Source organism: Lissotriton helveticus, chromosome 3_1 (genome assembly GCF_964261635.1).
Source record: "Lissotriton helveticus chromosome 3_1, aLisHel1.1, whole genome shotgun sequence".
Taxonomy (NCBI): Eukaryota; Metazoa; Chordata; class Amphibia; order Caudata; family Salamandridae; genus Lissotriton; species Lissotriton helveticus.
In genome coordinates, this window is record NC_136061.1 from 1,048,741,655 (window position 1) to 1,048,768,023 (window position 26,369).

At 41.8% G+C, this 26,369-nt stretch overlaps 1 protein-coding gene across 2 annotated transcripts in view; it reads left to right on the forward strand.

The window, feature by feature from the left end:
• Window positions 1-26,369, forward strand: part of FASTKD1 (FAST kinase domains 1) — a 253,793-nt gene that overhangs the window by 169,479 nt on the left and 57,945 nt on the right. For both annotated transcript variants that reach the window (XM_078681609.1, XM_078681610.1), the window contains 2 exons: window positions 15,241-15,355; window positions 22,262-22,390. In XM_078681609.1, the coding sequence (XP_078537735.1) occupies window positions 15,241-15,355; window positions 22,262-22,390 (244 nt within the window). The remainder of the gene's footprint in view (window positions 1-15,240; window positions 15,356-22,261; window positions 22,391-26,369) is intronic.

Consider the following 26,369-nt stretch of genomic DNA (forward strand, 5'->3'; position numbering starts at 1 on the left):
AAGATTATATGCAGCCTCGGGACACAGGCACTTCTCTTCCCTGCTTAAAGTGTACAGTGTTAAGATACCACCAGTTCTATCATATGCCCTGGAATATATTCCTATAAATCAATGGAGCTTCCTAGACCTAAAAGAAGGGAAAATACTACGGAGATTAATGAAGGTGTCTCAGGCTGTTCCAGTTCAAGCTCTTCGCCTCGAGTTTTCACTAGCCAGCTCTCACTCTCGAGTATTCGCTAATATTATCAGGTGGGCGTACAATCTCCTACATGCGGAGGAAGGAACTCTTAGATCTCTGCTCAAATCTGAGACCTTTGACCGAGACTCGTCTAAACATGTATTTTCTAAGAACATGTCAATAGCTTTTAAGCTAGCAGAGATTAACACCGATTTGCTGCTAGCCTGGACACCAGCCCAGTTGAAGCTCTTTTTAAAACATTTTACTTCAAGATTTAGCTTTGATCTAGACTCCTCGCATTGCTCTAAACTAAATGTTTATAAGAAATTTATTGAATTAATAACATTCCAGAAACCTCAGCAATATATCGCTTTCAATCTTAATCATGGTGTTAGAAGAGCGATCGCTCTGCTCCGGTTTGGCATATTACCAGTCTAAACCGTAACATCTAAATGGCACTTAAAGGAAAGCCCAATATGTAACGTGTGTAATGGCGGAGAGCAGGATCTAGAGCATTTAATGTTTGTATGCCCAAATCCAAAAGTGGTGACGGCAAGGAAAAGGTTTTTGCAAGCTTTATACGTCAAATGTAAAATTAACTTAGCAAAGGAACTGATCGTTGTATGTAAATTTCCCCCAAATGAATTTGTCTGTCATAAATTTTACAAATTTTTAAAATCATTTTTAACTTTGTATTAACATGAGAAATTTTAAATGGTGTAAAAATTGAATTTTATGCTTAAAATATTTGTGGTCCTCCGTTGAGTACCAAAGCAAATAAAAATAAATAAACTTGAACTTGAGGTGCGCGACTGACTGAATAAGGGAGTGATTAGGTGTGTGTCAGTGAATGTATGGGTGAGTGACTGGTTGTGTGAATATATGTATCTGTCTTTCAGTTGGTGTCTAGGTGGTTGTATGGGAGTGTGAGTGGGTATTAAGTGAGTTTCTGTATTGGTAAGTAATTGGTTGTCTGAGTACGTCTATGGGTGTCTGTGTGGGTGGGTGAGGGGGTGTGTGAGTACCTGTATGGATTGATTAGTGAGTAGGTGAGTCAGTGGCTGTATGGGTTACTGAGTACTTGTGTGAGGGGCTGTATGTATGTGTGAGTGAGTGATTGTGTGCATGGCTGTTTCGGTTTGAGTGCATGTGTCAGTGGTATACGGGTGAGTAACTTGGTATGTGAAAGGTAGTATAGGTGAGTGATGAAGCATGTGAGTGTCTATGGGTGAGTGTGTGTGTCAGGTACTGTATAGGTGAGTGAGTACATGTTAGTATCTGTATGAGTGAGTGTGTGTAACTATGGATGAGTAAGTAGCTGTGTATGAGTGGGTGAGTAGGTGTGTGAGTAGCTCTAGGGGTGAATGACTGAGTGGCTGTACGGGTGTATGAGTGGATATGTCAATGGTTGCATTAATGAGTGAGTGGGTGTATGAGGGACTGTATTAGTGAGTGAGTGGATTTGTGTGTTGAACTATGAATCAGTGAGTGGTTGTGTAAGTACTGGTATGGGTGTGTGAATCTATTTGAGAATAGTAGTGTGGAAGTTGGAGTGGTTGTATGAAAGGTTATATGGGGGTGTGAGTGGGTGCATCAGATTCTATGGATGATGTAATCTGAGAAGTCATGAGTTATGTAATATGTGAGGTCATAAGCTGTGCATTGCTGGGAATTTCACTGAATTTGTACAAGTGAAACCCAACCCTAACTAATAACGTCCCTGTAACCATTGATTTTTTCAATGAATTTCTGGTTTTTTAAAATGCTAATTCCTAACTATAACGTCCCTGTAACCTTTGGTAACCGTGACGATCGCACCTTTTTTACAAACTGAAAAACACATATGCACACACATTAAGGTATTTTTGCCACTAAGGGTTTATTGCTGTATAGTTCAAACTCATGTTTTTGTAGTGAACTTCTATAAAAACCATCTTTAAAACCTATTTCCCGTTTTCGCAGCGACGCCGGAAGTTGCAATGATGTCGGACCCTGCGACAATCGCAGATATGTCGTGAAAACGCAAAGCAACATCAGGAATTCAATAGCCACCACCACATAAAAAAATATAACTATATAACTCATTCTAACCATCACAGAAGATAAATCACTATCTAAATAACTCCATAAAAACATTTATCAGTCTCTCAATATCTCTTTAACAGTATGTATTAATGATTTACTAGGTTATGTGAATGGGTGCATAAGTCTCCGAGTGGGTCTGTGAGTGGGTATATCCTTGTTAGTGGGTATGTGAGTAGTCTTGTGGGTCTTTGAATGAGTCTGTGAATGGGTGCAAGAGTGTTTGAGTGGGTATGTGAGTGGGTGTACGAGTCTTTGACTCGGTCTGCCAGCAGGTGCATAATTCTTTAAGTGGGTGTGTCAAATGGGTGCATGAGTGTTCAGTAGGTCTGTGAGTGGTTGTAATATACTATGAGTGTGGCTGTGACTGGGTGCATAAGTTTCTGTGTGAGTATGGGAGTGGGCACACAAGTGTCTGAGTGAGTCTCTTACTGGGTGTAGAAGTCTTTGAGTGGGTGTAACAGTGTTTGAGTGGGTATTTGACTGGGTGTATGAGTCTTTAAGAGGGTATGGGAGTGTGAGTTTTTGAATAGGTCTGTGAGTTGGTATCTGAGTCTTTGAGTGTATATGTGAGTAAGTACATACGTTTTTCAGTGTACCTGTGACTGGGTGCAATAGTGTCTGAGTGGGTATGTGAGTGGATATATCAGTTTGTGACTGCAACAATGAGTCGGTGCATAAGAGTTTGAGTGGTTCTGTGAGTGGGTGTATGAGTCTTTCCCTGGGTCTCTGACTAAGTGTTCAACTCTCAGATTAACTCTCAGTGGGTGCATGAGTGCTTGAGTGGGTCTGTGACTGGGAGCATAAGTCTCTGAGTGGGTATGTGAGTGAGTGCATAAGTCTCTCAGTGGGTGTAGGAATGATTGCTTGAGTTTTTTGTGTGGGTTAGCGAGACTGTGCATGAGTCTTTGAGTGGATATGTGAGTGGGCACATACGTTTGAGTGGGTCTGTGTCTGGCTGCATGAGTCCTGCAAAGGGTGGTCTATAAGTGGGTGCAAAAGCCTCTAAGTGGGTATATGAGTGGGAGCTTAAGTCTTTAAGCGAGTTTGTGAGTGGGTGTATAAGTCTTCGATTGGCTTTGTGTGTGGGTGTGTGAGTGTCTGAGTGGGTATGTGAATGGCTACAGGAGTCTGTGACTTAATCTATGAGTGGATGCATATATGTCTGAGTGGGTGTATCAGTCTTCGACAGGGTCTGTACCTGGGTGCATGAGTCTCAGAGTGGGTGCATCAATCTATCAGTGGGTGTGTGAGTTGAAGCATAAGTCTCAGTGGATCTGTGAGTGTCTGAGTGGGTCTATAAGTCTCTGAGTAGGTGTGTGACTCGGTGTATAGGTCTCTGACTATGTATGTGAGTGGTCGCATGAGTCTGAGTGCATCTGTGAATAGGTGCATGAGCCTCTGAATGCTTATGTGAGTACACGCATGGGTCTCTGAGTGAGTGGGTGTCCTAGTGGATATGTGAGTAGGTTCACAAGTCCTTGACTGTGACCGGTGAGGGTGTGTATATAGATATAGATACTTTTGTTTTAGATTTCCACCAATTTTTGCGAAGACATCGCATAGTCGCAACGTCCCCGCGATGGTGCACGGCGGCCGTGCTAAAAGTCGCTCCTTTGTTGCGAATATTATGCAATGATTGGAAAAATCTATTTTGGACACATAACTTGTGTCACTAACACCCCCATTTCTCAAATATAGGGCCAGAGTACCTCCAATTTGACCCCTTATGTTAGCTTTCACAGAAATGTTCTGCCCCGGGAACCATTCCTGATAGATAAAATGGCGGCCGCAACTTTCGGTTCAAGTTGCATCCAGCGAATCACAGCATTCCCATTGGTGCGTACATTCGCGATTAATCACTAACTTTTTCTTCTTAAATTTCTCAATAATTACTGAATGGATTTGTACCAAATACCAAAAAGAACAACCTGCATAACAACACCTACATTTCTGCCAAATTTGGTGGCATTCTATTTAGTTGTTTGGGCTGTAGTCATGTTGACAGGTTCCTATGGGAATTAATATTGCAAACACACCCTTTTTTCACCCCCATTTTTCTGAGCCCCCGCTTCACGAATCCCTCTGAAACTTTCCATGTGCAACAAGAATCACAAGAACATTTTTGGGGGGAACATTTCGTGGAGATTCATCAAACTGCGCCAACATTATGGGCAAGTAAAAAAATACTTTTCCTATTGAAACATAGTCCTAACTATTACTACCAACTGGCGGAAAAATAATAATTACATATAATATGTTTCCCAAGTTTAGGTGGAGAGCAGCTCCTGTATATAGAGCACCCTACACCACCAGCAACACTCTGAATCTGCTCACCTCAAATGTCTGTTTTTCTATGAAAGTTTTAAGGAATAGGATTAGCACAGTGCCATTCACAACATTTGGGCCTCCTTATTTTGTCATCCCTGCATTGGACCCACTTCAGATATTATTGCAGACTCTTAATCTCCCTTTTCCTTAAACTGTTACATGTCAAACACTGTCAACATCAAAGAAACTGCCTCTGTTACCATAAAAATCTCTTGGCGATCGTGTTCTACCTCATCCCATGTAGCCTCCTTTGAGGGATTCAGGCTCTAAATCTACAAGAATCTGGTGGCACAGTTATCCGTCATTGTCACTCTCTTAGTTGCGTTCATGCAATGGGAATTTAAGGTCTTCTTTACTTGCAGGCTGGCCATTGAAGGTCTGTCAGTCGGATGATACTGTCACTTTTCACGATGTGCTATTGGGGGGGAGCCTCAAAACTGAATATCCCCTTGGAGGCATCCCATATTCATTGTCTGTGATTATAGAAACACTTCAACCCAGTGCATTGCCCATATCCTTGCTTCTGCAGGTTCCTCGATTTGGCAGAGGAGAAATTGCTTACTCCTGCCAATATTAAAGCGGGAATTCTGTATCTGCTAAAGAAAAAAAAACACCTCAACATGGTCTGGACTTCCTAATAACAGATCCCAGGCTGAATTATGTTATAGTGTTAGCTGTTAGAAGGCAAGTCACTACCCTTGAAACTTCCACACCTCCTAACCCGGGAGATCAAAAGAATGGATACGGCTCATAAGATGATGTTTGAGCAGCAGCTACACTACTGAATTCAGCCAGTGCAACTTTTCTTTTATGACTATAAGGCTAGGATATCTTGGATGGTCTCAAACTCTTCACCGAAGACCTTCCATGACATCAGGACTTTAAAGATATGGTACGCCACGGTTCACTGGTAGCGAACCAGGATATTAGAGTGGCCACAGGTTATTCGGAGTTGGCAGCATTAGGGTACTATCTTTGTATCACCTTCAACAGTCATCCTTGTAACACCTCACTACTCTGAAGCCTGATGCACAACTAAGAATTCTCAAGCTTCTCTTCATTTGGCCAACATACAAAGTTGGAGACGGTTAGGGTGATGAGTAATGTTGAGACCCTTAAGACTGGATCTCTGAGAAGAATACATTCTTCAGATTTCAGTGCAAGCACTGGTGCAAGCACGGAGTCTGTCAGTACTACCCTTTGCAGGCTTCAGTTCTCCCTCTGGTCCTATCAGCCACAACTGCAACGCCACCAGCAACTGGACCCTATCAACGAAGAGAGTCTAAGAATAAGACCACTTCAAAGCAGTCCATCTCTCATTGGCTTGTATTTTTCGTAGTCCTATGTTATCAATTGGCTAGTAAACCTCCTGACCGGGAGACCGAGAGCCCATTCCAACTGAGAAAAAGCAGACCCCACAGACTGGCTGAGAAATGCTCTTCTTTAAGGTATATGTAAGGCTGCCATTGGAAATCAGTCCACAGTTTCACAAGATATTGTCTTGATTCTAATGCAAAAGCTGAGTTCTTGAGTAACTTTTTCAGCTTGAACTGCATTCAAAGTTCCAGTGGTTGCTTGGATTAGGTAAAGTTTATTCCTTACGCACCCGAGCCACGAAGGTTGCGACATTTTTCTCACTTACTACTCTATTCTAACTTTTGACTGTCAAGGAACATCCTACACTGCAGCCGAAATGGTTACTCACTTGTATTCTTGTTTCTGCATCATTAGAATCTTTTTGAAATCATAAACGACCCTCCTCCTTGTTTTGAGTATCTGGTTTAAAAAAATCCTGAAATGTAATCCTAGTCTTGACTATTCCAACTAAAAAGATCTGACTGAGGCAACTGTCAGTACAAGGCATAATGGGTAGCGAAAGTCATCTGGAGCATTTAAGAGCCTTAGGATTTTTTGTGTGCAATATTATAATTTTCAACAGAAACATACAAATACTTATCAGTACACACTATCTCATGCTTTTCTCTTGTATATCCTGGTGTACAGAAAGGTCTAGTATAAAAAGATCATTCAGAGTTGGGTTCAAACAATATGCATGCATCTTTCTATTAACGAAGGTGGCAAAAAGCCCAAGGCATATTGTTCATCCGCTCTATCTCTAAAGTCTTCTGTCCAAGTGAACCACACCGACCCTCTGTGTCTCACCACTACACCCCCTTACATGCAATTCCTAATAATACGATGATACAGTTTTTATTCTAACATACCAAAAATCACCTCAATCACCTTCATATACAGGTAATAGACGTTTACTATATGAGTGAAAAGCCCCTATCCTTTCAGAGGTAGGCCATCACCTCTTATGAGATATATATATATACATATATATATATTCACGCTCCAAGGTTGTCCACCTTATGAGTAGCACGCGAGCAGCAGCTTTATTTATGTGTAGGTGAGGACGGGGATCCGCTCGTAGACGCCGCTCCGTAATGGATCTGCCCGACGCGTTTCGAAGCTCCATCTGCTTCTCTTCAGGGGCTTTAACGGAAGCGGTGTGCGCACCCGTTACACTTCTCCAATTTCATATAACTCACCCGCCAATGGGAGGCTCCAATGAGACTTCTGGGAAGTGTAGTGCGGAAAGCACACAATCAAGTCCTGTATGGACTCCACGAGTGGGCCCGTCCTCGATCCCATGTACGGCTGCTACTTCACTGCAGTGACCCCCACGTTAACGGGGTGGTGCATACTCTGCGGCTGGACTGCCGCATATAGATTCACGCTCCAAGGTTGTCCATCTTATGAGTAGCACGCGAGCAGCAGCTTTATTTATGTGTAGGTGAGGACGGGGATCCGCTTGTAGACGCCGCTCCGTAATGCATCTGCCCGACGCGTTTCGAAGCTCCATCTGCTTCTCTTCAGGGGCTTTAACGGAAGCGGTCCAGCCGCAGAGTATGCACCACGAGGACGGGCCTACTCGTGGAGTCCATACAGGACTTGATTGTGTGCTTTCCGCACTACACTTCCCAGAAGTCTCATTGGAGCCTCCCATTGGCGGGTGAGTTATATGAAATTGGAGTAGTGTAACGGGTGCGCACACCGCTTCCGTTAAAGCCCCTGAAGAGAAGCAGATGGAGCTTCGAAACGCGTCGGGCAGATCCATTACGGAGCGGCGTCTACGAGCGGATCCCCGTCCTCACCTACACATAAATAAAGCTGCTGCTCGCGTGCTACTCATAAGGTGGACAACCTTGGAGCGTGAATCTATATGCGGCAGTCCAGCCGCAGAGTATGCACCACCCCGTTAACGTGGGGGTCGCGGCAGTGAAGTAGCAACCGTACATGGGATCGAGGACGGGCCCACTCATGGAGTCCATACAGGACTTGATTGTGTGCTTTCCGCACTACACTTCCCAGAAGTCTCATTGGAGCCTCCCATTGGCGGGTGAGTTATATGAAATTGGAGAAGTGTAACGGGTGCGCACACCGCTTCCGTTAAAGCCCCTGAAGAGAAGCAGATGGAGCTTCGAAACGCGTCGGGCAGATCCATTACGGAGCGGCGTCTACGAGCGGATCCCCGTCCTCACCTACACATAAATAAAGCTGCTGCTCGCGTGCTACTCATAAGGTGGACAACCTTGGAGCGTGAATCTATATGCGGCAGTCCAGCCGCAGAGTATGCACCACCCCGTTAACGTGGGGGTCACGGCAGTGAAGTAGCAGCCGTACATGGGATCGAGGACGGGCCCACTCGTGGAGTCCATACAGGACTTGATTGTGTGCTTTCCGCACTACACATATCTCAGTTGGCAGGGACACATTAAACATTAAACAATAAACTGCATGGTCAGTGTGGCAGGACACAAATTTGTTTATTCTCCTGCCCCCCTTACAGCCTCGCACTCCATAGGTCAAAGTTCTTTTGCTGTTTATGCAGGCTTTACATTTTCCACAGGGGAAAAAGCCTTTGGCATCCTTTAGTGTGCCTTTTGTTTTTGATATTGGTTTTAAATGGCTCTGAACTATATGATCTCTTAAGGACCTCGCCTTCTTGAATGTTATAAGTGGCGCCCCTGGAATATCAGGTCCAACAATGTGGTCCGTTTTTAAGATATGCCAGTGTTTGGTCATGATTGACCTTAACTTTGAGGAGTTTGCTGAGTAGGTGGTGATCATGCGGAATTTTCCATTATTGTCTGGGCGCATCTTCTTCTCAAAAAGGGACTTGCGAGACATTTTCCTTACTTTATTTAGTGTATCATATAGGAGAGTATCTTTATATCCCCTCTCAGAGAATCTCTCTATGCTCTCCCTTGCTGCTCTTTCAAAGTCTTCATCCTGAGTGCAGTTGCGTTTTAATCTTAACAGTTCCCCATAGGGGATACTGCTAATAAGTTTGTGGGGATGGCTACTTGAGGCGTGCAAAACACTATTTCCCGCTGTGGGCTTTCGATATAGTGAAGTACAGATTTTACCATTTTTCACCATCACCTCAAGATCCAGATAGTTAACTTTTTCCTGGCTCACTTCTCCGGTAAACTTTAAGTTACAGTTGTTCGTGTTAAGCAATTGTATGTACTCTTTGGCCTCTGCCACAGGCCCATCCCATACCAGGAACAGGTCGTCGATATACCTGTTCCAGGCTATCAATTTCCTGCTCCATATGGCATTCTCAGGGGCCCAGGCTACCTGCTCCTCCCACCAGCCAACGAAAAGATTTGCGTAGCTGGGGGCGAAGCAGGAGCCCATAGCCGTACTAGATAGTTGTTTGTATATATCATCCTGAAAAAGAAACAGGTTATTTCGTAAACAAAAGTTGATTAACTCTATCAGCATCTTGTTATGCATTGCATATTTCAGTGGTTTCTTATTCAGGAAGTATTCTACGGCATGTATGCCCTGATCGTGATCTATACACGTATAGAGACTTGTTATGTCTAAGGTCAAGAGTACATGAGTGGGTTGCCAATTCAATTCCTCCACTTTTTGGATGAAGTCCGATGTATCTGAGATATGATTTCAACGAAAGTACAAATTCAAAAAGATAATGGTCCAGATATTTACAAAGATTTTCAGTCAAACCTCCTATTGAGGAGATTATGGGTCTTCCTGGTGGATGATCTGTATTCTTGTGAATTTTTGGTAAATGATAAAAGGTGGGCAAAATTGGATTGACAGTTTTCAGGAATAGATATTCCTCCAGTTCTATCATCTGCTTGCCATGCCATTTCTTGAGTAATTCATGCAATGTATCTATGCTTGCCAGATATTCCTTCCTTGTTGTTTTGGCATAGCAGGTTTCGTCATTCAATTGTCGCATTGCTTCAGTCACATATAATTCTCTTGACATGATGACAATATTTCCTCCTTTGTCGGAGGGTTTGCATACAATGGAATTGTCCTCCGATAGATTTTTTATTGCCTTTTGTTGCTCCCTGGTGGTATTGAAAGCTCTTTTCTCAAAGATCTGTTCAGTCCTCATATTCATCAGATCCTTGGTAACGGCATCAGAGAAAATGTCAATTGCATCCAGGGCGGTTTGTGGGACTAATTTAGGCTTAAACATGGGGGAAGAAATGGCATCACACTTAGCTTAAATCCCATGATGCATTGCTGGAGAATGATGATACATTGATCATAAAGTTTGAAAATTCCTAAATCATGATTGGATGAAAGGACAAGAGTCTTTGTAAATTGACAGTATTTGTTAATGAATTTTGAAAGGTGGTTATTATAAATTATTTTATGAGTACCTTGTTATAAATGTGGAAGAAAGGGTATCAGGGTTTTTAGGTAGGTTACACACTATTTTCTGTAAATGTATATTGTTCCCAGGATTTTTTGCGGTCCATAGGGCTGCAATTGCCGATACACGGCAAGATTAAATAGATATGACAACATGATACCGGAACGATATTGTTCGTTAAATACGATGTCCCGAGGGGATGAACATCGTTTCCTGGCACAATTAGATACAGAATAATGGGAGTAATAGAGATCATGAATGTGGTTCACATGCATGCTTTGCCGATTCACGGCGATATACATCTGTAACAAGCAAGGATGTTTGCACATTGCATGCGTTGCCAATTCATGGCTGGATCTGCTACATGGGGAAGAATTTTATGAAATAATTCTTTCCAATTGTATATATTGCACATTCAAAGATGGCGCGAAAAAACGAAAACCACTTTGGTCCTATTTCTGTTGTAACTACCCAGAATGCAATTATAAAATGTTGCTGCGAAAAACGTTCTGATGTAAACACTGACGAAGGGAAACTTTCCCGAAACGCGTTTGTTTGTTTGAAAAATAAATCCGTGCTGTTAAGCTACCTGAATCCCGAGAGTGCTGTTTTCTTCTAACTCACCCGCCAATGGCACCGGCGGTGTCACCCCTAAGGACTCTGGTCAATGTAGTAAAGTGTTCGCGATGCACCATCTTTCGATCTTCTGCTATCTTCGCTGTCTTCGCCATCCCTGGACACGTGTTTCGGGGTATCACCCCTCGTCAGCAGGGATAGGCCGTGTACTGGGGTTGCCGATGGCTGCCAATATCTGCCAGGTAAAGTACCACTCAGGCGCGTAGGTGCGGGATCCCAGGCTCGTCAGCCCACTGCTCACGGGAGCTTTAAAGTTACAAATGGGGGTGGGGTCGCACACTACTCACACACCGGCGGTGTCACCCCTAAGGACTCTGGTCAATGTAGTAAAGTGTTCGCGATGCATCATCTTTCGATCTTCTGCTATCTTCGCTATCTTGTAACTTTAAAGCTTTAAACGTTAAAGCTGCTGACGAGGGGTGATACCCCGAAACACGTGTCCAGGGATGGCGAAGACAGCGAAGATAGCAGAAGATCGAAAGATGATGCATCGCGAACACTTTACTACATTGACCAGAGTCCTTAGGGGCGACACCGCCGGTGTGTGAGTAGTGTGCGACCCCACCCCCATTTGTAACTTTAAAGCTCCCATGAGCAGTGGGCTAACGAGCCTGGGATCCCGCACCTACGCGCCTGAGTGGTACTATACCTGGCAGATATTGGCAGCCATCGGCAACCCCAGTACACGGCCTATCCCTGCTGACGAGGGGTGATACCCCAAAACACGTGTCCAGGGATGGCGAAGACAGCGAAGATAGCAGAAGATCGAAAGATGATGCATCGCGAACACTTTACTACATTGACCAGAGTCCTTCGGGGCGACACCGCCGGTGTGTGAGTAGTGTGCGACCCCACCCCCATTTGTAACTTTAAAGCTCCCATGAGCAGTGGGCTGACGAGCCTGGGATCCCGCACCTACGCGCCTGAGTGGTACTATACCTGGCAGATATTGGCAGCCATCGCCAACCCCAGTACACGGCCTATCCCTGCTGACGAGGGGTGATACCCCGAAACACGTGTCCAGGGATGGCGAAGACAGCGAAGATAGCAGAAGATCGAAAGATGATGCATCGCGAACACTTTACTACATTGACCAGAGTCCTTAGGGGCGACACCGCTGGTGTGTGAGTAGTGTGCGACCCCACCCCCATTTGTATTCTCATACAGATGTTCGCTCTTGACCAGGATTCTCCAAAGTCTGTCCTGAAGGGCCGGATCCATGCAGATTTTTTAGATAACGACATTTATCTAAATGGGGATATGCTTAAAATCTGGCATGGATCCGGCCCTCCAGGACCGACTTTGGAGAACTCTGCTTTATACGTTGGTAAGGCTTCACATTTTCATCAATTCATCTTGTATCCCAAGAAGTGAGTCTATTAGTGACATAAGTGCAGGGATAGACTTATTCGGTTTAGTTATGAAAAGAATATAATCTGCATATAAGAAGCTTTTAACTTGTGCGAATACCTCTAATGGATGTGGTCAAGTGTATGGCCACATCTAATGGCTTCAATGCTTAAGTAACCGAAGTAGCCAAAAGAGGCAACCTTTTCTTATTCCCCTTCCAATGTGAATTGCTCACAACAAGTATCTCCCTCAATTTAGCCTCGCCGTCAGGTTGTGGTATAGCTGTTTGATTTGTTTGTGATCAATTCCTATCCCAATGCAAACCTACCTGGTATTCAAAAGAGATACTCCCACTTTACCTGATCAAGGCTTTCTCAGCGTCTAGCAAAATAGCGAGTATGTCCACTCCCAAGTCTTTAGACTCCCACAGAAGGTGGGCCTGTGTTCTGCGATGGTTCTTTGAGAAACTAACTAATACATTGATAACCACATTGACGAGAGAGAACTGCCTATGACTCCCATATTCCTCTTGGTCCTTGCCTTCTTTAGGTGACAGGATTTCTATTGTGCTATTTGATATAGACCCATGGTGCCTCGTAGTTTCTGCCTCTTTAAAGGCATTGTACAACACATATGAATTCTGAACCTTGCAAGCCTTGTAAAAATACTCTGGCAGTCCATCTTCCCCAGATGATTTCATGTATAGTAATATCATCTTTGAAGAGGGCTCAGCCTTTCGTTGGTTAATGTGCGTAATCCGGTTTCTTCCTTCCCTTTATCCATGTGCTGGGAGTTGTATACATTTTTATAAAAGGTTGCACATGCTTCTAATCTATCATTCGGGTGTTCTAGAGGTGCTAAATGTCCACTTCGGATTACCGGAATAGGTAGTTGTGATTCTCTCTGGCTCAGTTGAAATGTCAACATGCTACCTGCTTTCTCTCCTCTTTCATAGCGCCTTGTTTTCTAATCAAATCAATGTTTTCTCTGCATTTGTAGTAAGCAAAGCACTAAAATCTAGCTTTTAAGCCTCTATTTTTCAACATGTAGCTATTGTGGAGTTTCATTTAATATCACTGGACAGTACCGTAATAGACTACTCCAGTCTACAACATTCTGCTACTGAATGTTTGCTTGGTATCACCAAACCTTACATTATCTGCCCTTTCCGTGTCGTTTTCACAGCCGTCTGTGCTAGCTCCTGGTTACCTGACCTGAAAACAGTGTCTTTCATGCTGACCTTTGCTCTGCCTCACAGAGTTTTCCAGGACATTAAACAAAGGAGATACTATTCACAAAAATAATCGACAAGCATGTTTGAGAACATAGTAGTCTAGTGCCTCGCCAGTCTGAAGTGCTTATTGAAGCAGGAGTGTGGCTGAATTGTTAAATAAGTATTCCCTAGAACTGCTTATGTAAGTTTTTTTTCTTCAACTGAGAGAATTAAGTTTAGCAGGAAGTCAAGAAAATCAATATGAAGGATAGAAGCAACATCCACAAGACTAGAACAGTCCCCAGCATAAAGTTCGGTCCTTTTATTAATAAGCCAGAGAAAAGTGGTCCAGAAGAGCAACCAGTACATGTCATTCATAAATTTTACGTACAAAAGTGCAAGGAGAAGTTAAGAGATATAGTAGGACATTGATGTGGTGAGATAAGAGTAAGGGAAGATACTGGGAACCACAGTAAACATTGGGCGCAACAATTAGGGAGACTTCAGACAACATGAGAAATCCTGTGAAAACAAAAGGCGACATTGGGAGTTTAAGGAAGACGATGAGACATTGGAAGACTTTGGAAGACAGAGAAGGCATGGACATTGTAATGAATCGCATCAAGAATATTATCATATTGGGAGGCCCAGGAAGACACTGACTAACAGTAACACACCAGGAGATGTATAAAGATGAGACATGAAGACGGGAAAATGGAAGATGGAATTGCAAGATGAGGGAAGCTATGATGAAACTCTGAAAGACATCAGAAGTAAGAAGACGCAGAAATATTACAGGGTTAATAATGGGAGTCACAAAATAACATAACACTGCTTTGTTACTTAATGCCAGCCCCTTACCTTGCTGCCCTAGGCAAATGTCTGCATCTACTAGGTTACAGGGTTGTCTCTGTTAAAGTCCAGTGTATTCTCTTGTTTTTAATCTAGTGACGGTTTTAAAATAGAACTGTGGCAGATGACTGCAGTAGTTGACTGTGCATGTTAAGTAAACTTCAACCAATATACCTGTTTTGTCTATCCTGGTAACAACGAGCTGGAGCAGTAAGTCTACTTACTTACAGTAGGTCTGATTGATGTATTCTAATAAGTGCCCCAGTGCATTGGTTAATTCCCTACCTCTGACATTAATAGTATCAGAGGTCCCATTAACTCTGTTGTGTGGATTTAACTAGGATTATGATTTTAATGCCAACAGCCCACTGAGCTTTCAAGAATTACTGGGGGAATCAGTACCTCAGATCTAGTTGCCAGAGTAGTTCCTCATTATTCTTCCCTGACATTTCCACAGAGATTTCGACTGCTTTCACGGTAGCTGAATGCTCCTGAAGGAACATGCCAAGTCCACTCTACCTTTGTGGACCCCATACTGCCTAATTAGGCTAGTAGCAGGGTTATGGTCCCACTAAGAATTATGGACCTGTTCATAATGAGGCTGTATGTAATTTACTGTGGAATCAAGATCTGAGCTTGTCTTCTCTACTAAACCAAATGGTGTGATCCAAGGTACATCATGTTCTCTCCCTGTTCCCTCGTCAGCAGAAAAAGCAGGCAGTTTACGGTGTTTGCTGTAAATATCTCACATTGTTAATAATCATGCACAATTATTAAAATCTCAACAAATATGGCATGTTCATGATACTTAGTAACATGTAAATAATCTGAAGCATTTTTAACAATTTTCCACTAGTGTGCTAACAGAATTGTATTTATTTTTGTGTCCAGGTCCATCATTCTGCAATGTATGCTATTATTCTGCCTTATTGTGTGCTAAATTATGATCCTCCTCAAGGCGATGAGTTCTTTGCGATGTGCATTCAAAAATGTACTCCATACCTGAGTAAGTATGATGTAGTATTTTTAGGTCTGACTTTCGATTTTATTAAATAAATAAAAATGTATATATTGTATTTGCCTATGGAGGCTTTCAGCCAACCCTCTTTATTCATTTATCTGTTCAACTGTCATTCACCTTTTGCTTACGTCCACCACTGAATGAATACACTATGGGGGCAATGGGTCAACCAACAGTAGCCAATGGCTCCTTTCTCCAAAGTCATGACATTCTGCCAAAGCACAGTGTTGTCACCCAGAAAGATAGTTATTTTCGGTGACAGGAATTTGTTGGACATCCATTGTAATATTTATTTTGCACATGGTGTCAAATATGCGAGGCCTAGCATCTCCTGATACACTGTGTAGTAAGGAGTCACTACAATTGATGTGGTAAGAGTAACGTCGAGTTTATTCTCAGCAGAGACTGAACAATAGCCAACACATGATCAGACAAAAGCAACTGTCACTGGCCAACACAAAGGTAAGTTCTAAGTTCAACATGGAATGCACATGCGTAAGGGAACCATCAGCAGTGAGCATTCTACAAGTTACAAACAACAACAGCGCAAACCACTTCACACTACTAATTGGCTTTTTCTGCAGCTTAGAGTGCTCTGCATCACAAGCGTGCCTTGCCACAGCCTTTCAAGTTATCAAGCGCGTTTTTATCCTATTCCAAGATGGTTGCCTGGGCATGCACTCCTTTAGATGGCCATATGTTAATGTTTTGTAAAACTATATTGCGAAGCACAGACAGACAGTATTTTAATATATTTGTAATATTGATTTACAAAAACATTAAGATGTTGGCATGGCCAAAAGGCTACCAGCCAGTGCCAGAAATTAATTTGACTTTGCCAGTGCTTGTTATGCAGAAGATGGAGAGGTACTCTTACAGTTAAGGCACACACTTGCTTAGAACTATCATTAGAGCTCTGTGCATCCATCCTGTATGCCTAGCAACGAAAGATGCAAAGCAGGTCCTATTCTGAACCTTCTACCGTTCACAGTTTTTAGTGACCTACTTGTGTTTTGCAGATTTCACAATCTCTGTATTGTTTACAAACTTCTCTTTCTTGCAGCACTTGCTGACTCGGACAGTAGTTGGTTCTGTGGTTTGCTCTTCTATTGATAATCCTTGAAAATGTAGCTTATGAAAACATAATGGTTCATATTGAAACGCACATGCTAATGCATGTTATGAGTGAGAGCAGCATAATTTGTATCATGATTGTAACACAAGTCGCCAAGATGTGTTTTTTTTATTTGCTCTCCTTAATCACCTTCAGCACACAGTTGGCATGGACACGAAAAGTGGCTTCATCCCTACATCTCCTCCCCCACCTCCATCCAGTCATCAACACAACCGAAAACACACCAAAAAAGTAAAAGTTCCCATTTCCCATCTATATTTAGGCTATTCTCAACATGGGTTTATGGCTGGCTTGCATCTCTCTGGGTGGGGGTTAGATGCACATAATTGCACATTTGCTCTTTTTATTTTAATATGTTCTTATTTATCTGGTTTATTTAGAAAACTATTTTGGGATATTGCATGCTGCCCTTTAGAGAGAGATCCCTCATGAATTCAAATGATTGAATTATTTCTAAGGCCTGATTACATGTTGAGCGGAGAATAAATCCTGTGTGGCATTGAATTCCGTTCTGCCATGAGTGAAAAATTGTACTAGCCCTTGGATCTATCCAATGTGGAAAAAAGGACCAGATTTTACCAGCCAGTAAATTGGGCTGGTAAAATCGAAGCAGGAATGACCTACAACACAGCCTGGCCCCGTTCTCTTGCCGTTGCCCCTGCCCCTGCCTTCCCTCTACCACTCTCTATCCCTCACCCGATATACCGCACCAGTATATTTCCCCGGTGGCAACATTAACCATCTGTGCAAAGCAGGTAGTAAATGAGAATGTGAATTCCCACACTCAGAATTCTGCCCAGTAAAAACTGTGTCTGCATAGTTATAACTCTTTATGTGGGGTAAGTACTCATAAATGCACTGAGCGGGCAAGGTGTTACCCCCTTGGTACCAATATTTACCAGTACGTAGTTAATACACTGCAAATATCGTGCAACTCCTAATCAGGGTTAGGTGTTTAAGGATAAAGGGAAAGCAAATTGTCAAGAACATTTTTGGGCAGCTCTGCGCCTTATTTGGGGCTTTTTTCATTAGGTCTCACCTAGGCAGTGCTGTCTTCTCAAGACCTGCTGTATTAATGTCGGCTTACAACCCGCCCATCGCTTTCTATTTGGTACTTCGTGTGTCCTTCTAAAAGGCTTGCCTCCATCTGGTTAATATGAGTTCTTTGCCCCTACATTTGTTTGTTTAGGCGCACTACTTTTTACTTTGGTTTCTGCCCACACATGCGCACGTATTTTCAAATGCTCCGTTCCTTTTTATTGTGACATTTCCTGGGAAAGATGACGCTCCAAGCTCCATTCCCGTTTATTGATACATTTGACACGAGTGCTCTGGTTTTGAGTCATTCCAATCCTGTTTATAGTCACATTTGCTGTGAAAAATATTGCTCTAAGTGCCATTCCTGTTAATCGTCACATTTGCCAATTTTTTTACATTGGGTTGAAATTTTGGTTTTTACTTTCTTTTAAGCATGGAGTTTTATTATTTTCAAAATGTTGGCATCTGATGTAAAAATTCTTCCCTCGTTTTTATCCTGATACTGCACGATCCATTAGCAGAACCAGAGCGCCTGAAATTATTGTTCAGGGAAGGGGCGGGGCTAACACCCAGCACACTGCTCATATGCATACTCTCTGTGCACAGTTTGTTACTTCAGCAGGTGCTGGCGTGGCAGCCAGTTCCTGTAATGGACAGTGGAGCGCTTGTTTATTTACCAGTCATACTACGTAATTGGGGTTGTTATATTAGAAACCGGTTAATTACTTTCTCCAGTCTACGTAATTGGGGTCGTTATATTAGAAACCGGTTAATTACTTTCTCCAGTCTCTTCCAATTATGTTCATTCCACTGTCAAAGAACAACCCTCAATAATTCTCATTCCACTGTCAAAGAACAACCCTCAATAATTCTAATTTATCCTCCAGTAGTTTTTGACTAGGCCATATAGGTAGTCTCAGCTTTGTGATTTTTTTGGGGGATTTCTTTCTTTTTGCTTTTATTTTTTCTTAATACCAGGTAAGCTCAACCTATCTCTTTCTTGGTTTCTTTTCTAATGCTTATTTTTTTATTTCACTTATTGTCAGATGTCCATCTAGCGCTTATTAATCACTCGTTCTGAGAAAAATGGAGCAGCACTATTCCCAGTGTTTCCTACTCCTGCAAAATGTTTAACAACCATAAGGAGAAAGTATATATTTGTCAAATGTCTGCAGTTTGAAATCTGCTAATTCTTTCCAACCCAGTATCGGATGCAGGTGAAATTAAAGATAAGGGATGTAGTATAAAATATATATAGGGATGTCCTCTAGGCACTCAAAGGACCCCTGCCGTAAATTGCCTAACTAAGGTTGTTGTTGCAAAAGAAGAATCACTCTGAAAATACCAGAAAGTTGCCCTTCAAAGGGTGCTTTTCCCCAGAGACTGTCAAATTCAAAGCCTTCAAAGACCAAATGGAATAAACAGTTGCACAAATAAAATGACAAGATAAGTCACAGATAGCTACTTCTTTGTCTGAGACAATAAGTTCAACCAGTACTTCATGATAGGGAGCCAGCTCTGGTGTTACCCACAGGCATACCTAGTATTTTAGAGTTCTCAAATACGCTACTGAATCCACCCTGTTGAGTGCTATGTAAAGGCGAACGGATAGGAGGGGAGTACTTGTTGACCCATTAAACATGGATTTAACAAATATTTGTCTATGATCATTGGAGTGGTATTTGACCTGCCCCACATCTCCACTCCGTATAAAGCCCCAACAAGTGCTGTCTCCTTGTAAACTTCTAGGATTGGAGAAAGTGCGCTGCTAGAGGTGGCTTTAAATTTCCTTACAACAGCTCCAGCCCTACGCTGGAGGATCGCCTTCTCTTTTCTAGCTGCAGCAGCTATGTCAAGTTGTCAGCGAGTCTGACACCCAGGTAATCCCAGTTTTTTTCCTCTTCAATGAGAGCACCTCTCACCTTCATCACGCCCCTTAATGAATGATGGGGATTAATTGCCATATATTTTGATTTAGCAGGGTTGAGCTCTAATACTCTAGATGAGCAAAAGGACACAAAGCAGTCTAAAAAGCCTGGAGGCCCGTGGGGTCCCAGAGCGTAACAAGGCGTCATCGGCAAATATAGGAATCAGAGTGCTGGAACCTGCCTATTTTGGGGCATCACAGTTTGTCAGCAACTCTTTCCACGGCTTCATTGATTGATATATAGACTAAAAAGAATGGGGGCCAAAGAACACACTTGTCTTACTCCACGAATCACCAACCTCGCGAGGAACAAGCTTCCTTGCTTGGTGGGGGGCCGAGAGGAACTTCTGGAGGGAGTACACCCTCCCGTTCACCTACAATAGAATTGTTTAAACACGGTGGTATGAGCACAAGTGCAATCTAGATTCATACAGTTACATATCCAGATAAAACAAAGTGTGTATTTCTTCTTTTGTTTTCCCTTTGTCTTTGTTTCCCCTTACAGACGGAGTAATACTGGCGACAAAGGCGTCATTCATATAAGTAGCAGCTATCTGCCCTTATCACTGAATAGTATAGGGAAATTCTCATACTATCTAATTTCCAGGGGTTTTGCGCCCTGATGAAAGCCCGAGCACCCTTTATGGGGCAGCAAGGGACAGAAACATGTTAGCAATAGGGTCCTAGGACCATAATGTCCCCACAGACCCTATTTATCATTGTTTTTATTATCACTGCCGGATCCAAGAATAAAGGGAAACCAGGATCTGACAGTGATTTTTAATCTTTATCCCCCTGGCCAAAAACTATTGCAGTAAGCACTCCCTGAGATACGGTCGAGCCCACCCTGACTTCTAGGCGTCAGGGTGTCCCAATGATGAAGCATGACACCACTAGGGTGTGTGAGGGAATAAAATAACAAAAGGAATTGCTTCCTTCCCCACGCATGAGGGGGTGCATAAACTTCACGTAGGACATACCACCCATCTTCAATTTATAGACTGTTCTAGTAAGCCTGAAATACACTAGTAGCAGACTGGGTCATCTTGGGAGTACTTGTGTTGTGATACGTTGTCTTACTCCACACCTGATGGGAATCTGGGGCGAGGTCTTACCTATGCAGACATTTCCATGTGGAGGGTTATTAAGATCCTAAGTATATCATCGGGAACTCCATAGTTTCCCAACACCCGCCAAAGGCTTGCCCTTGAGATGAGGTCAAAAGCAGCCCTCAGATCCATATAGGCCACGTATAGTTGGGCCTTCCTCAAGAGAATACGTTTCCAGCATATGGTTTGAAAAAGGAAGGACTGATACAACGTGATGACCTTACTCCTTAACCCCACCTAGAATTCTGTCAGAATATTTTTCTCAGTTATCCATGTCCGGGGTCTAGAAAGCACCAGCCTGCAAAAGATTTTTTGGCTATTGTCAATAAGGCTTATAGGCCTATAATTACAAGGGAGGCCCTTTCAACACGTTTTATGAATAGGAACAGTAATTGCTTTTCTCCATGAGGGAGGTATCTCCTCGCCCCTCACAATCACTTTTGTGAGAATGTTAAGATGGGGCACCCAGATGGAGGGTTGAGATAAATGCAGGTCCCCATGGTACACCATAGGTCCTGGTGCTCTCTCCCTCTTAAGCTGATGTAATGCTGCCTCTGTTTCACTCGACTCTAGTTCCTGCACCCCTGCTATTCTTCTAGAAGCTCAGGTGCTAGCCAAGGGACTACGTTCTCGGGGTACAAGGGATGGTACACCAACACTCCTTTCTTCATACAGATTAGAGATGTGGGCAATCCGAAACTCTGGTTGTACAGGCTCCTTCTGGTTGAAAGTCAACTGATCGACTCTCGTTGGCAATAATTTTCCAGAATGCCTTTATGTTTTTAGATTGCAGGGCATTGGATAGATCGCCCTCCTGTGCTTCCTCCCAGGACTGCCTTTTATCCCTTACAATTGAAATAAGGGTTGCACAGAGAAGCTTTAGGACAATTTTATCACCCGTTGTGACTGCACTTAATAGGAGTAACTTTGCTTATTTACAATCTCTGGTAAACCAGTCCTGGGGACTACTGTGGGGGCGGGGAGCTCTTTGCCCCTGCCTTAGTGAGATATTGAATTAGACACACTGATAATTCAGTATGGAGGCTAACCGAGTGAATCAAGTTTTTGTCAGTATGTTCATGTGGGCTTGGGAGTGTTGTATAAGCTTGATAAATGTGAGGCATAATGACATTGTTATTTGAAACCAAGGCCCATTTAACGTTTTTCCGAACATTTATACAAAAAATTGGGTTTACGTCTGCATTGTTCATTGCCCAACCATTCGTTAAAAAACCATGATGGATTGGGGTACAGAGGGCATAGTGATCACTGGCCATTCCTGGTTCTACTTCCATATCCACTACATAAAGCCCTAATTGGATGTCGAATGAATATTTAATCAATATAACTATAATAATGGCCACTTCTAAAAGTAGAATTTGGAAGATGTCAGAAGTTGCATGGCCATTCGCGGCCCTTAGCCCATGCGTTACTACAATGTCGCTGAGTAATATACATACCCTGGGCTTCGTCAGAGAAGAAACATCTAGAGATAATATTTGAGATTGCAGTGTGGTTCGAGAATGAAAAAGCCTGCCTACAGTGTAGGTTGCATATATTCTTATCAATTCAAATGGATGGTGCAGAAGTGGCCTGTTAAATGTTTTTTCTAATGTGATTGCAGGATTTAAAGAAATGTGTAATATTCAGGTATTCAGCTTTGTATTTATTTCTTCTTCAAGGTTCGCTTGATCCTCATCTCCTGGTTCTTCTTGGCTACTCTTTGGCAGTTGCGGAGTACTTTCCAGAGGAGCTAATCAAGGAAATATTTCACATCAACTACCTAGCCAGATTGGATGCTCAGCTTGAAAGTATGTGTTTTAATTCATATTTTGCCATGTCTATCTTGAGTTTAGCAGATAAAGTAAAACTTTTTTTAAAGTTTTTTAAATATTATGTTTATTTTCAAGTTAAATCAACGACTGTGTCTTGTCTTTGTAATAGCCTCCAGAACCTGGTTAATATATTATTGTTCAAGTTTTCTATATTTCAGTGTTACTCCATTACTTCATCTATTGATGTTAAGTTAACAGCAGCAAGGAGCTCCAGGGCCAGGGTGAAAGAGGTTGTGATGAAGAAGGTGAACAGGATTCCTGCTATTGTCTCTCAGGGCCAAAGTCCACCATTTGTCTTAAGCTTAGAGGTCAAATTAGCTGGATACTTCCACCTCCCATGTCAAAGTAAAAACTAAGCAGGCCATGCACATGTCACTGCAGGCACAAAGTCTACTGATGTGCCAAGCTGAATCTGCTGCATAAAGAATATAAATACCTCTTCAACTCAACAAAGCCACCACGTCTGCCTTACTTAAAATGACACCCTTTATGTTGTTAATTTATGATTAAAAAAAACTCAGAAATTACATGAAAAAAACAAAGGTTAAAGAGATGTTCTAGTTAGGTGAAAATGTCAGTAAAAAGTAACATTCTAAATAAAAAATAACCACTGAAATTTACCAGTTACAGTTAGCTCGCTTACCTATTACTTGGGCCCTTGCCAGGCACTGCTTATGACCCCACCTATTAAAACACTAATGACATGTTCTGTGACATCCTTGATAATATAATTGATGACAACTGAAATGACATCATTAATAATATGACTGTGCGAGGCGTGAGTTAGTTACTTGAGCTAACTATAACTGTTTTTTGTTTTGTTTAAAATGTTACAAGGGCTCACAGTTTTCTGATTTTGCAGATAAATACAGATCGAATAGAATGTGTTTCGTGTCTGTGTTTCGTGTCACAGTTTTCTGATTTTGCAGATAAATACAGACCGAAAACAATGTGTTTTGTGTCTGTATTTATTTAAAAAATAATTGAAAAATACAGAGAATTGGGCTTCTTCTGAGTGCCTTTCCATATTGTCATTCATTAAGATGTCATGGAAAGTTACAAAATAGGATGAGATTTCATTAAATAACATATGTCAACAACGTCCATCTGTGTTATGATGCCAATATTGACCTCTGTGTGTACTGTTATGTCCTATTTGGCTGCTTAATTTACTAAAGCATGACAGGAGTCAAAATATGAGTGCATATTTATTAGTTAAATAAATGTGGAAATTACCCATATTTAAACTTTGTTTATTCACAGAACACAAAATAAATATGGATAAATATTGATAAGATGGCCATAAAATAAAAATGGATAAATACAGACTGAAATGTTAAATAAATAAATAATATAAAACTGGAAACCCTAATAAATATATATATAATCAATTATGTCATTTGAGATGTCATCTGATGTCATCAGTGATGTAGTTTAACATGTCATGAGTGCTGTAATATGTAAGGTTTGAAACCGAGCATGTCAAGTTTGTAAGTTATGGTTAGGTCACTAAGGTGTAACTGACGAATTTCAGGTTTTTTTTGTATTGGTTTTTGAACTTTAATTCTTAAGTCATTTCAACACTTAACTATAGCTTGCTGCTGTTTTTTTAAAAACTCTAGACACTGGGGCACTGCTTTCCAGTTCTCATTGTATTGCTCTGACCACTAAAACATGGTAACATTGGCTAAACCCCAGTAGGCATATTTAATTTGCCAGTAGGGAACACAGTACGTGGTGCAGGACAATACACCAACAGCAGGGAAGTTAAGTCACCTGTGGACTGCAGCATGTATTAAGCCATTCACAGGGATGGCTAGGATGACTAGCAAAACATGGCTTCAAGCTACAACTGTAGCCTGGCTCCTGCTCTTTAAAAACCAAGCAGAACTACCAAAACAAACCCTTTATGGCAGGAAAACGGTCTACTTTTAAATGCTAAGCAGGCCACCCCCTAAATATTCTTGCAGGTCACAAGGCAAAGTGCCTAATATTTAAAAGCAGAATATGTAAGGGTTAAACGTTCGCTTGCTTCTGCAATGAATAGCCTTTAAAAGCTCAATTAAGGGTGTTGATGTTATGGATTTTCCTATGAGAAAAGCTAAAGTAAAAGTAATATGAGAATGTTGTAACTTTAGTATGGAAAAAGCTATAGAGTCCATCCAACCATTGATTTTAATTTTTATTAAAAACCATATTCAATGGTTAGGTTGGATGTTTGATAAACTTGAAGGAAATGTGGCTTTTAGAAACATATACTGTTCTTGCCTGTAACTACAAAAGACAAATTTGCATTAGCCTGTCCGAGCTAAGCTCCCGCCCAGTTCTTCCCCCTTTTAAAGGTGTGAAACTGCTTCCAGGGCAGTACCAATGCTGTAGGGCTTTTGGCAGGATGGCCCAGTTGTTAAGGAGGCCTCCAGCTTACCTTAGAAAGGACCATTGAAGAGGGCCCAGGAAATGCTTTAATGTGAAAGTGGCAATGAGGAGGCCTGTCCAGTCATACTTTAATTTGAGGTGAGATGTGGGGAAGAAGGGCCTTTCATGCCCAAAGTATTTGTGTCCATACGGTTGCTTTGTCTGTTGTCTGGTTGCTCAGTTGATGTTTGTAAAGTGCTTTAACACTCTCCGGTCCTGTGCTTGTTCTAAAAACATTGCTAAGTAATAATAATAATACATTCATAAATGTAATCATAAAAATAAATAAATATACTTGGATGACAATGCTTTGGGTCAAGTACAAAGTTTACGCAAGAACAATTGTTCAGGTTAATTCAGCCAGGGAGCCCGGACGATCTTGCAAATTCTCACATTATAGGTCTTAGGATAGAAGTTCTTCATAAAAAATATATTGGTTTTGTTACCTTATGATCATTAAAGGCAGTATCTGAGCAGCTTGAAAGGAAATGATGTGTAATTTGTTAGATAAATTCATGCATGACCAGATAGAGCTTGTGATTCTGAACTTCACATGTGATGGGTACTGCCAAAGGGATGTGGGTTGTTAAAAGTACAATATCAGTTATGAAAGAAAACTATTATCTTTAATTTATAATAGTAACATTGTGAATATAGAATTGGATGAAAACATGAAATACAGTAAGTGGAACTCATCTGTGTCGTTGGGGGGGGGGGGTCTGGTCTCCTTCACTAGATTGTCATACAGAGGAGTAATTATCTCAATGCCCATTAGATTCCCCATGTTAGACTAATGTTCTGATTTTGTTACCTTTGCCTCAAATTGTAAAGCGCTCTGATATCCTTCGGGATCAAGTTCGCGCTTTATAAAACTTTATAAATAAATAAATAAAATATAATAAATAAAATAAAATAAACTGTAACATTAAGATGTGCAACGAGACACAAATACAGCATTGAAGGTTTATGTTTTTTAATACCATTGCTGATTACGCAATGTGCCATTTAGTATCTGGCTGCGTCTTTTGTAATCTGACGTATGCAGAGGTCCAGCTCTCATCTGAAAACTCTGTGCGTTCTGAATGGTTTATGCAGGGCACATGCTCCCTGCTCGGAGGTTGAGGGCTTACATCTCCATTCTGTGTTGCAAATAGTCGTACATTTTAGTGCAGAGCTCTGCCATTTGTGCCTAGGCTTTTTTGGTTTAAAGTTGTCTTTATCCGTTTAATGAAATGTGTCCTGTTTAGCATGGATATCTCGATTGTGAGTTCATCTTGGTTGGCAATGCTTTTATGGCCATAGATGGAATCTTCCTTTGAATCTGGAATTACACCCCATGCAGGAATATATTTCTGAATGTTTTCAGGGCAGGGTACTATGTGCAAACGTTTGTTAACCACCACCCCCCTAATCCTGCTACCCCTACCCACTCTCCCCCCACAAAATTTTGGGTGTAACTCCAATACACAGTCAAAATCCTACTGCTCCGTACTAATTCTGTGAATTGAATGTTTTTTCCCTTGTAAATACTGTATTTTTG